General features: G+C 41.2%; 1 protein-coding gene across 4 annotated transcripts in view; it reads left to right on the forward strand.

Annotated features, from left to right (window-relative positions):
* The window catches only part of igsf9ba (immunoglobulin superfamily, member 9Ba), a 67,269-nt gene that overhangs the window by 10,595 nt on the left and 44,501 nt on the right, over positions 1-12,173 (forward strand). For all 4 annotated transcript variants that reach the window (XM_069148357.1, XM_069148359.1, XM_069148360.1 and 1 more), the window contains exon 2: positions 7,040-7,237. In XM_069148357.1, coding sequence (XP_069004458.1) covers positions 7,040-7,237 — 198 coding nt within the window. The remainder of the gene's footprint in view (positions 1-7,039; positions 7,238-12,173) is intronic.

Raw genomic sequence — 12,173 nt, forward strand, 5'->3', positions numbered from 1 at the left:
AAAAGCTAATATTAAAGCGGTCTAACTATTAACAAATTAAATGGTGAAAGATCTGGATAGCCTAGACTGTCCTGAAAAAAAAAGATAAAGCATGAAGGGTTTTCCCCTAAAATGACCAAGATATGATCTTAAAGGTGAAGATAGTGAAATTACCCTGAAAATAGCCTATAGGGTCCAAAGGGTTAATCAGCATCTTGATGTGCCACACCTGTCAGGTGGATGGATTAAAGGTAAAGTGCTTACTAACACAGATTTTAACAAAATTTGAGAGAATTAAACCTTTTGTGTGCATAAAAGAAGTCTCAGATCTTTTACTTTAAACTCCTGAAAAATGGGACAACAAAGTGTTGTGTGTATTTCTTTGTTGTGTTGTTCAGGTGCTGCTCGTTTTCATTTTACAGCCCTTACATTAATAGTGATACACAGATATGTATAGACACACACACACACACACACACACTCAGGCTGACCTTCAGCACACGCAGGCTGGCATTCAATTACCGCCCTGTCAGTGGCCCATCCAGCCCAGTGGCTGCACGTCCTTGAGATTCTCTCTCCGGCCTCCGTCCAGTCTATATTCCATTACATCCTCCACATCAGGAGCTCTGTCCGGCATACGGCAGCACTCATACCCTCGCTGTGTGAAACACACACAGACACACACACACACACACACACACACACACACACACACACACACACACACACACACACACACACACACACACACAGCGTTTTAACTTTTAATGTATCCTTTATAAAATCTCTAACAGCAGTGAGCAGCGGTTATCATCCCTCATGCTCTGAATCAAATCCAAGCAGGAGACAAATATTAGATTTTACTTTAACTGGGTGAAATATCGTTCTGTTTTCAGGCAGCCTGGATCAGAAAAGCCCAGCACTGCTGGATGGAAAGTGCCTCTCACTGAACTCCCTCAGCTTTCATATTTGGTGTTATTGGATCTAAGTACCAGCTCTACTCGGCCTGATTATTGGCCAAAATTGCCTTGAGAGGATATTTACTGCACAGATCTGTAATCATTTCTAAAGATGTACCGTGGTGTTTGTGCAAAGGGCCATTTTAAGACAGAAAAAACAAGTTGAAATCTCTCGTGAATTTAACCCTGCCTGATGTTCTGCTCTGATGATATAACAGCTATTGATTGATGATGTTTGGTACCGGCTGCTTCACTCCATTTTTTATGTTTTTTTTCTAATATTTTTTGGATTATCTTATAAAGCGCTGTAAAACACTCTCTAAAAATAAAGACTGCTGTACCGTTAGAAAAGCATTTAAAGCTTCAAGAATTAGTTGATCAATCGATCAGCCCAGTCAACAGAAAAATAATTGGTTACCTCTTTGCAATTACGTCTGTAATTAGTTTATTATTGAAGTTGTTTTTTTTTAATGGTTCCTGCTTATTATGTGGCAGTTTGATGCTTTTGTTTGCTCTTGTTTCCCAACCTGAGGGTTGAGACCCTTTTAAAGTCTCATGAGTTAAATCTGAGTTAAGGCTCTTAAGTGGTGACCCAAAATTGTTTAAAAGTTTTTAGCCACTCAAATTTATTTAATAAAAAAATAGTGCAATATCACACAATGCCTTTATTCACTTTTAAAAACATCAAATAAAAAAGTTCAAATAGGGCCAAAAATCCTGTGAGATAAAGAGGCAGAATTACCTTGAACTACAGATATATGTGCTTTTCATACCGGGCAACCAGCTGTGACGTCACCCGTTGGTTTGTGAACGGCCGTTATGAAGCCTCGAGTTCAGATTCTGTCCATCACCATCTTGCTAGTTCGGAGCGGTTTGGAGCAGGAAGTGACCATATTTGGGCGAGCTGGGGGAGGAGCGAGCGGTGGATCTGACTGATCTGATTGGAAATCTGACGATACTACATCCCGCCCACCGATAGCTGTAACCCTACTGCACCACAGGTCTGCCAATCAAACAGACACGCCCCCAAAAACACTTCTTTTTGAAGCGTATTTTCTAACTAATGACGTGATTATTTTCAGATGAACCACCAGGAAACCGATAAGAAGGTGTGACTATAGCTAGAACGACATAAATAACATGTTGAAAAAATTTACTGACTTTGAATTTCACAAGAAGTTGAATGGGAGCCTATGGAGCGGGACACGTTTTGGAGCCGACCTCTAGAAGCACTCGGTGGTATTGCAATTTAAGGCACTTCCACATCTGCCTCATTTTTCCAGTCCCGGAAGCAACAAACACTTTTATATACAGTCGCTGGTTTAAACTGGTGATGCTCATCAAGTTTCAAGAATCCAAATTGAACTGTATGAAAAAAAAATGACAGACTAAGTCAGACTTATCTAATTCTAACCCTGTTCACAAATTAGAGCTAACTGCTGATGTGAAGACGTTAGTTTTGGTTTGGTAGCAAACACTTACTGCATCATGGGAAGCGAATGTCCTTCATAATAACAGCACAGTATCAGACATTTTGTAGACTTCAAAATATAAGTGTGTTTTTTTTCTCCTCCATTTTCTTTCAGTGCACATCACTTTTGGGCTCATCAGTTGAGAACCATTATTTCAAAGTGTCATGTGGCAAAAAGGTTGGGACACTAGATAGAAAAGGAAAACTCATTTTGTTTTTTTCCTAGTTATGTTGCAACTATTTTTTCTAAACCCAGTTGGTTTACTAGTTCAGATTTTTCTTCAGATTGAAGACTCATTTTTCAAACAGCCTGAAAAATAACCCTCAATACTGGAATGTTTTGAGGGGGGTGAATTGTAGTCACAAAAGGTAATTTTAAGTATTTTATAATTTTTTTAAACTAACTTGGATTGCCATTTGTATTATTGACATGTGGATTGCTCAAATTAATTGAGCTATAAACTTCAAAAACACTTGTTTTTCTCCAGTGTATTTTGAGCAATGGACTGTTTTGCTTTGTTCTATTATGTAAAACATGTTTTATATATAAAACATGTTTTTACTAGCAGGAATTTTACCTCGGCATTTCCCTCAACCATTACAAATAAATGCCGAAAACCAAATCTTAACCCTCAAAAAGCAGACGCTACCTCTGAGGACCTTAATTCTTGTCCCCACAGTGGCACATGTCCTCATGGTTTGGTGTGTATTCAGGTTTTAGTTCGCACACACACATTGGTAACAGTTGGGGCATTGAGGCCTTGCTCAAGGGCACCTTAACCATTAACATCTTTCTTTGACGGTCCACAGAATTGAACCTTTCAATCCTAAACTCTCAACCTCCAAGGCCTGGGACGCCCTGATATTGTGGACAAATCGAGATGTTGTTGGACATGAGCCTTGGCTGTGTGACAAACATGCATTTTATTGCACTAATGATTAATTGAAGAAATAATTAGCAGATTGATGGATAATAATGGTTACATGCAGCCGCAGCTCTCACTCTGAGTACAGTGAGGTCTTCTTCCTTCTGTGCTTTGCTTTCGTACATGAACTGCAGGCCATCCAGGTGAATTATCTGACAGGTGACTGAATTGTTACCCCTCAGGAATTCATGATCATGGCAGTAAATCCGCTATAGGCCCGAGGATAGATACACAAAACATATGGGTGTGTCTGCGCGGGATTTATTAGATGTTTGATTTATGCAGATCTTACTCAACACATCTCTGCCACTGTGGGTTTTGAAGAGTTTCCGTCTTGATGTTTACGGTGCCAAAGCAATCATGGGTTGAGCTCTCAAACTGCATTCATCCCTTTATTTCTACAGGGATGTTTGGAGGATTTTGAGCATGTATTGCATTTATGACTTGTTGAGCACATAAATATTTTCCTCTGAATAAGCTCCCATAAACCTTGTTGGGTAACTGTGTCTCCATTAAGGAAATGAAAAGCGGCAACCAAGCCTGTGCTGATTGCCCCCCCCACCCCCCTCCATGAGGATCTCTTAAAAAAATGGGAGAATTATGAGCCCCGTAATATATTATCTCAAGTCCTCAAAGTATGTGCTGCGTCCACGACGCGTCTCCCTCCACCACGAGGATCCAAAAATAATGTCAGCTTGTAACTTGAGCTGCTAAACTTCTGCAACCTGAACCGTCTGCAGAGAAAAACAATGGATTTCAGCAGCGTGTTGTTCCACAGGGTCTGAGCCTGTGCTTCCTGTCAAGTGACTCTACTTACTCAAACCAAACAATGTGTCCAGTGTGTTTCATTATAGATGGGAGCCGGCCCAAACAAAAGTACCGGACCCCCAAAAAAGTTGACACAAAAGACACTTGACGTCTCTGCCATCATTTGTTATCTGACACCCCCGCTCGTGTGTGATGTGTCTCCTGAAAACAGCTGGTCACAGACTCCCAGACTTCTGGTACACTTTTTAATTGCTGGCTCTGGCAGCTTTACACCTTGGAAACATAGTGTATGTAAAAGTGGACGTAGCCTGCAGGTCTGAAAGGCAAGGCCGATGCTGATGTGCCATAAACTGCAATACCACCGAGGGCCACTAGAAGTTAGCTCCAAAAAAAGCTCTGGCTCCAGAGACTCTCCCTCAACTTTTCTCATGAAATATGAAGTCAGGACATTTCATTATGGCGTCATTCGTTAAAGTCACTCCGTCTTATTGGTTTTCTGGCAGTCAATTTTATTATAATACCATCATCAATCAGATATTAGGCCTCAAAAAGTGGCATGTTTGGAGGCTTGTCTGTTTGATTGACCGCCCTGCGGTGGGCGGAGCATAGTGTCCTCGGATACCCAATCAGATCGAGTCAGATCCACCGCTCGCTCCTGCCCAGCTCGTCCAAATATGGTCACTTCTGGCTCCAAAAATAGCAAGATGGTGATGTACAAAATACCCAGCGGCACTTCACAAACCAACAGAAAACTATTGGAAAAGCATGTTGCGTTACTATGACAACAGCCAACTATGAGTTGTCATCAATAGTCATAGCTGTATATTTAGCAGGGCATTTAAAATTATTTTTCTTTTTATTACATTTTGACACTTTTCAAAATATAACACGGTGTTAAAATTGTGTTGCTTGTAAATATTGACTTGTTTTTGATTCACGAACACGTTTTGATAATCGTCCAGAAAATGTCTCGCTGCATTTCGCAGAGAAATATGCCTAATTGGCTTCTTTTTTTTTTTTTTTTTTTGCCACAAGTCAGATGAGATCGATCTGTGTGATAAATATGAGGCTACAGCCAGCAGACAGTTAGTTTAACTGTCAAATGTCTAACTATTCCTTTAAGCAAACCACTTTGGGATTCACTGATCCAAAATTAATTTTTTTGTTTCTTTCCTAAATAAACTTTAACAAGTAAACAGAGTGTCATATGAATCAGCACCTCATGAGGTGTTGATTATCATAATGGCTTTTAAAGGTGTTATTAAAGAGGCTGCAATGGAGCGTGCTCAGGTGTGAATTTCAGGCTCTCGGCTCAGCCTGAAAGGTTTAGTTTAATTGAATTTGTTGGGCTTGTAGCTGGATGGGACAGGTTTGCTCATGAGTGCATTAAGAGGTCAGAGTTCACAAGGAACGAACAGCAGGGCAGCGTCATGCCGACAGAATCTCTCTACAACAATCAGCTCCGGTGTCATTCAGTCGTAGTGATCTTTATATTTAGCATTTAGACATGCTGCAATGTGCAAACACAGAATTCCCCTCAGTTTCATTTTCATGGAAAACGTTGCTTTTATTACTGGCAGGATTTAGATGCTACAAACAGGTGCATTCAGTTTTGTTCTTTGTTGTGGCGGTCAATCGAATAGAATATTTGCTGTTCAGACTTCTTGTGCGGGTCAATCTGAGGCCGTTCAGCGGTCACGTGGGTTTCATTGGGTCATGCACACTTGTGTCATTTAATTTGTGCTGCTCATTAGAGCTCAGGGTACAGTACCATGGCTGTTTTTTCATATTAAAGAGCCACAATAGCAAATCAGATTCCAGCAGTGAGGCCCGTAACTGGCCGAGCACATCCCCACCTAAAAAAAAAATGTAATTTGATTAAATCTGCTCTGTTTCAGTCTCAAATCTGTGCTGAAACGAATAAAGTGGATTAAGTCTGTCACAGGATAATGGAGATTAAACTGGTAAACACAATCTCTGAGTGGTGCATACGGCCTAGGGGCGGAGCCAAAGCTTCTTTTTTTTTTTTTTTTAGACAGAAGAACTGGGTGAAAATATGTGGGTTATGATTTCAGTGTGTGCAGTTGTAAAGACGGCGCTTGCCGTTCGTGCAACTTTTCAACAGTGACGGTGGCCGCACATTTTCAGAGGCACTAACGGCAGCTGCTTTGAGCCATAATACCTCCAAGCCCTCCCGCATTTGTTCCCCTCGTAAAGATGATCCCTGATAATGCAAATGATACTGCTAATGAAAGCGTTAAGTTATTCAGCTGGTGCGTCTCCGGAGTGAAACGTCAGCACGTCTCTTGATCCCCTGAGCGATTTCCCCCCCCGGACGAGGGTGGGCGGTCCTGCTCCCTCTGACGGTGGAGACGTGGCCGGCTCAATGAGAGCGGGGGTGGCAGCTGGAGAAAATCCATTCCCAGGGTGAACGTTCTGCTGAGGCAGGTACGCCGACCTTTGAGTCATCTGATAGGTCAACGCTCGGCAGCGTGCCTGGACATTTCGTGGCTCAACGCCAGGCCTGGTGGTGCTCATAGTAAAGCTCATCTGAGCAGCAGCCAGGGATGATCAATGGAACCCCTTGGCAGCTCGTTTATAGTACAGTATGGCACCGCCACAAAACACTCACCGGCAGATGCAGGTGACAGATGACGGTAGGCCGCCGGAATGAGGGAGGCGGATGAAAGGGAGAGGGTTTACCCATTCAGAGTGTCCACTGCCATCTCAATGTACAGCACAGTAGACCTTCAGCAAAATGTAGTTTTAATCCATTAGTTTGGTCGATAACCTTTAATTGCCACTTAATTATTGCTTCTCGATTAGTCTTGGATGACTTGAATGCAATGAGATACCGCTGCCTGGTTTGCGTGAGGATTTTCCTTCACCTTGATCTCTGCCATGTCGGACTCAAAGCTGCTTCTTCCTTCCCGCAGGTGCCCACGGAGTGAGAGAGGAGCCCCGGTTTGTGACGGCGCGCGCCGGAGAGAGCGTGATCCTGGGGTGTGACGTGTCCCCTCCCCTGGACGGCCAGCAGCCCCCCTATGTGGTGGAGTGGTTCAAGTTCGGAGTGCCTATTCCCTTCTTCATCAACTTCCGCTTCTACCCTCCTCATGTGGATCCAGAGTACACTGGTAAGACGAGAGTAATCCAGCGCCGAGAGAACACAGAGACACTGTGAATAAGATAGTTTGATCTGTAGCGGATTTAGCCTTCACACTTTTGAATTAATGAGGACTTGGATGCATCTTGGGATGAATTTTTATTTGCCAAGCACAGTTAATCCACAGGACTTTGTCTTATTGACCCGGCAGCAGAAACCAAGTTGACAAGAGAATTTCACACGACATACTGATAAACCATGGCCAAATAGAGGAACATCAAGTGGGACTAAAATGCATATAATGTACAACACTGTACAGCTACACCTATCACTGCTGAAAACCTGATGTGACTACAGTTTGAACTGGATTTCAGCTCAGGCAAAAGTTGTGAAAGCTGGTAAAATGACAATTAAAGATGCATAACATTTCCTTCAGATTTTAATAATGGAAGTAGAAAATAATTGGGGTGCTCCAATCAATCGGACACCGAGATATTATCTCGAAGCACATGATGTTAAAAAAAAAAAAAAAAAAAAGTTCAGTTTAAAAAAAAAAGTAGGGCGGCACGGTGGTGCAGTGGTTAGCACTGTCACCTCACAGCAAAAAAAAAGGTTCCGGGTTCGAATCCGGTCCTGGGCCTTTCTGTGCGGAGTTTGCATGTTCTCCCTGTGCTTGCATGGGTTCTCTCCGGGTTCTCCGGCTTCCTCCCATCATCCAAAAACATGCACCTCAGGTCAGGTTACCTGGCGCCGCGCTAGTGGCAGCCTGCTGCAGCATCTCCCCCCTGAGAGCCCCCCTGCTGTAGTGAAGAAATTTCCCCTCGGGGATTAATAAAGTGTATAAAATCAAAAAAAATAAAATCAAAAAAAATAAAAGTCTCTGGGCGTAGCTGAACGGCGTCACCGGTCTGCCAGTACATCCAGGTGTCAGATTTTTTTTTTTTTTTATTATTCTTATTAATATAAAAGAATATAGAGAGATATTTCCCCATCGCACTCAAGCCCCAGATACATGGACTGCTTTCTGACACCCTATAGAAGCTGAACGGTGACATGAGTTACATAGAAACACCTCTGAGCCACAGAGAAAGCACCACGAGCTGCTCCTTCATGCTCTGTCTGCTGAATTGTTGGATAAAGATGGAGAACATGGTGGCAGCATCAAGTCATCAAGCAGATGCTGCTTAGAGAGTGGATAATGCTGCACATGTTGCCTGCCAATAAATAAACATTTGTCAAATCATGATACTTTATTATCTCTTGATTTTAATACACAATCTTGTGTTATTAAGAATAGTTGAATAAATAGATCATTCTACAGGATAAACAAAAAGTTTCAAATAGATCTGAGCAACCTTAAGAAGTAGTTTGGCATTTTTCTAATTGTTTGAAGATTGACGTCACTCTCATGTCTGTACATTAAATATCAATTTGAAGACATGAAACACATTGCTTAGTTTAAAAATATCCACATACTAGCACTCGCTAAATAACACGTTATGACCCATAAAAACAAAAAACAAGGCATAAAGAAACATTGAGTGTTTCTTTGTTAGGCACAGTAACTTCCAGAGTCCTTGCTGGGTGCCTGGAAACTTCATGCTAACAGTGAGACACTTTCCCTCTCAAAGACACAGTCCTTCACACGATCCCTCACATAACCACCACGTGTCTTTCTGACACTTCAGTTTCAGTTGGGATTAAACAAACGAGACATAACGTGGTAATTAGTGAGCTGTTGCGGTGCCGGCAGGTAGATTTTGTTACCTTGATGTAGGTACTACCAAACTGACTTTCTCTTTTAGTTTCCAGTGGTTCTGCTATCTTCTTAGCCAACCCTGCTAGAAATACACCTTTATGTCTGATGTTGACTTTGTTTCAGTGCGGATTGGATTGAGGAACCAGTGAAGTGAGGAGCATGTCTCAATCCATCGTAAATCTGCCTTTGTGAGTCCATCAAACTGATGGTTACAGTGATAAGATAAGATAAGATAAAATAAGACTTTATTAATCCCACAATTGGGAAATGTAGTTGTCACAACGACTTGAAAATACAGGTAGGAAAAAGATACGTACACAGGAAGAAAAAATTACAAATGAGGATGCAATAAAAAAAAACAACAATTGTATAAATACACACACACAAGCTATATACACAAAATATATAAATACACCTTGATATGAACTGAGAAATATAAAAAATAACAATTATTGCGTGTCGGTGATACAAAATATATTGTTAATTGTAGGGTATATTGTATAGTGCACAGAAATTGCACATCCGTGATATGGATTGCTTTATGAGTAAAGTGCATAGGGTATATATATATTATACAGTATAGTATGAATATACAGAAAAAAAATGAATATAGTATGAAATAAAATGTGAGGTATATATTTGTATATTAATAAGTAGTGACAATATTCTATTAAATATGATATAATATAAATACAAGTACCCGACATCTGACTCAAAAAGTAGATATGATATATTACTACAGTAGCATTACAGAGTTCAGCTGCATAACAATAATCATCCTGTAAACATTTCTGTGATTGTACTGGACGCAGATTTCACCGCACTGCTGCAGACCTAATTATGAGCTTATGGCTGAGAGCAGAACCGTTTCTGACAACCAGGTTTTTAAATAGACTGCAGTGCAAATCCAATTTTATTGAGAAGACTGTACTGCAATTTCTGCCTGATCCACACTGGTCCCCCCCCCACCCCAGAACGGTACTTCGGATGTGTTTGAGCTGTAAGCAGAAGGCGATTACGGTAAACTGAGGCCTTTTGTGTGGTGTACAAAAAGGACTCTGCTGCCTTTATGAAGTCGTTCTGCTTCTTGAACTGCACTTCTTCCTGTTCCAACACAGCATTCAGGGCTGCATCCGCTGCGTCTGAGTGCATAGAAGGAAATAACCGTGTCTCAGCAATTTACTACTGCATTGTATATGCCTTCCCATAGCACAGGGCACATACAACACACAGTCCGTGGATTGTATTGAAACATCCTACCAACATATGGAAAAATGGAGGTGATGCACCATGAAAATCCTTTTTGTGTGTTTATTATTTACAATTATTAACAAATTATTGGCATGTAAATGAGAAATGAATGACTGACTCGATTTGTTAAACCTGCATTAACAAGGTGAACACCAGCTCACTGTTAGCGGTGTCAGTCTGCTGTTCGGTGCTGGACAGGTAGCTTTCAGTGGGGTTCAGATGTCAGGTGATGTTGTGGTCAAAATGATGCTCTGAAAGCAGCGAGCGTGAAACGGTCTGCATTTATACAGCGCTTTGTCACCTTAAAGCACTTCACAGCTTGTCTCCTGGAGGATTTAGATCCCCAGCGTGAGTGCCCAACACATTTTTTATTTTTGTTTTATTTTTTATTGATATGAATTGTGTGAAAGGCATGTGAATGACATGGAATTCAGCTAAATCCCTTTCTCTGTGGGCTTTTCAGGCAGGGTCTTTACTGCAAAGACGCCTAATGGCGATGACTCGGTCTTGTGGGAGCCCTCCTTGTTGCTTTGTAGTGGCCACAGTGGATGTTGCAGCTGCTGGAGCGTTTCAGTGTTTACTTTAACCTGCCGACTATCAGCAGGACATAAACGAACAGCACTTTTTTTTAAACACTCGGCTGCGCTAACTTGGACTCTGCGGGTGAGCCCGCTGCCATGTGGCCTCAAGTCCCCAGTTGAGGAATTACCAGTGAACAGATGCAACATGAATATGGCCGGTGTCATTACATAGATTAAAGTGTATTCTGGGGATTGCATGTGCATGTTGACAGTGTGATAATGACACAGGATTGTAGCCTATGAGAAGCCCGTCAGGGCGGCTAATGGGTCTCGGAGCTCATTCAGGCTATTCCCTTGAATTGTTATCACTCGGTATGAACAAAATTGATGAATAGACTAAATGTGTGATTATTCCATTGCACAGCTGCGACCAAAACCGAGAAGATTACTCATGAATACTGTAGTTACAGTATCCACAAATCCAGACGTTTTCACTGTGCAGATTGTATTTTGATTTCAGAAATCCATTCAAGTTTATTGCATTAGTTTGTCTGTGTATGTCAGCATCAGGATATTAATTTTAGTGTGTAATTTAAACCTAAGAGAAGACATGGTCTCATTACAACTGTGTATTTTTCCTGTCTAATTTCATGCAAAATGAGAAATGTTATATATCTCCCTGCTACGCTGGATCGTTTTGCCAGTCTGTCCTGCAGCTATATGGAAATTATAACATTTAAAAACATCTATTTTTGTGCCTGCTCTTGCAAAGATGCAATCAATAATTCAGATGTGCAGCTTGTGAAATTTTAGTGTCAGATCCTCCCGCTTTGGGACAAGCTGTTGGAAAACTAAGTCATATCTCTCTTGCCACCAGGTTTATCCACAGCCTGCACATGAATCATATGGATATGTAGCTAATGTTATTATCGTCACCTGAGAAGGCTGCAGACTGAAAAATGCTGCCCTTTTCTTCGTCCTTTTCCTTTTTCTTCTTCACGTATATCCATTGGAGGGTACCGTATCAATGTCACGGTCGTAGAAGGAGTTCATGTCACATATGCTGCGTTCAAATGGGGTTGTATTTACCTTGTGCATAAAAACAGTCCACAAACAACACGGCATGTACGCTGCTTTTTTCTAACAATCTCACGGTGCAATATAAGATTCAAGAGTGCAGTATTGAGTGCGAGTTATTTTTAAAACTTTTTTTTCCTTTTAACAAGTCGACATGTCTGCTAACAACTTCATAATTACTTCAAACTAAATGAAGAAAATGTGTCTTTATTTAACGCTTCTTTGAATAAAGCACATGAACTTTGCCTATTAGCTACATTTGTTCACTCTTTTAATTAAAACTCTTTGGGTTTAAAAGTGGGTTTTTTTTTCACACTGTATTTGCCAACTTTGTCACTTTGCATCTTAAGGATTTACTT

Source organism: Embiotoca jacksoni, unplaced genomic scaffold, assembly GCF_022577435.1.
Source record: "Embiotoca jacksoni isolate LCO1_2020_lvr unplaced genomic scaffold, fEmbJac1.0.p SCAF_14, whole genome shotgun sequence".
NCBI lineage: Eukaryota > Metazoa > Chordata > Actinopteri > Embiotocidae > Embiotoca > Embiotoca jacksoni.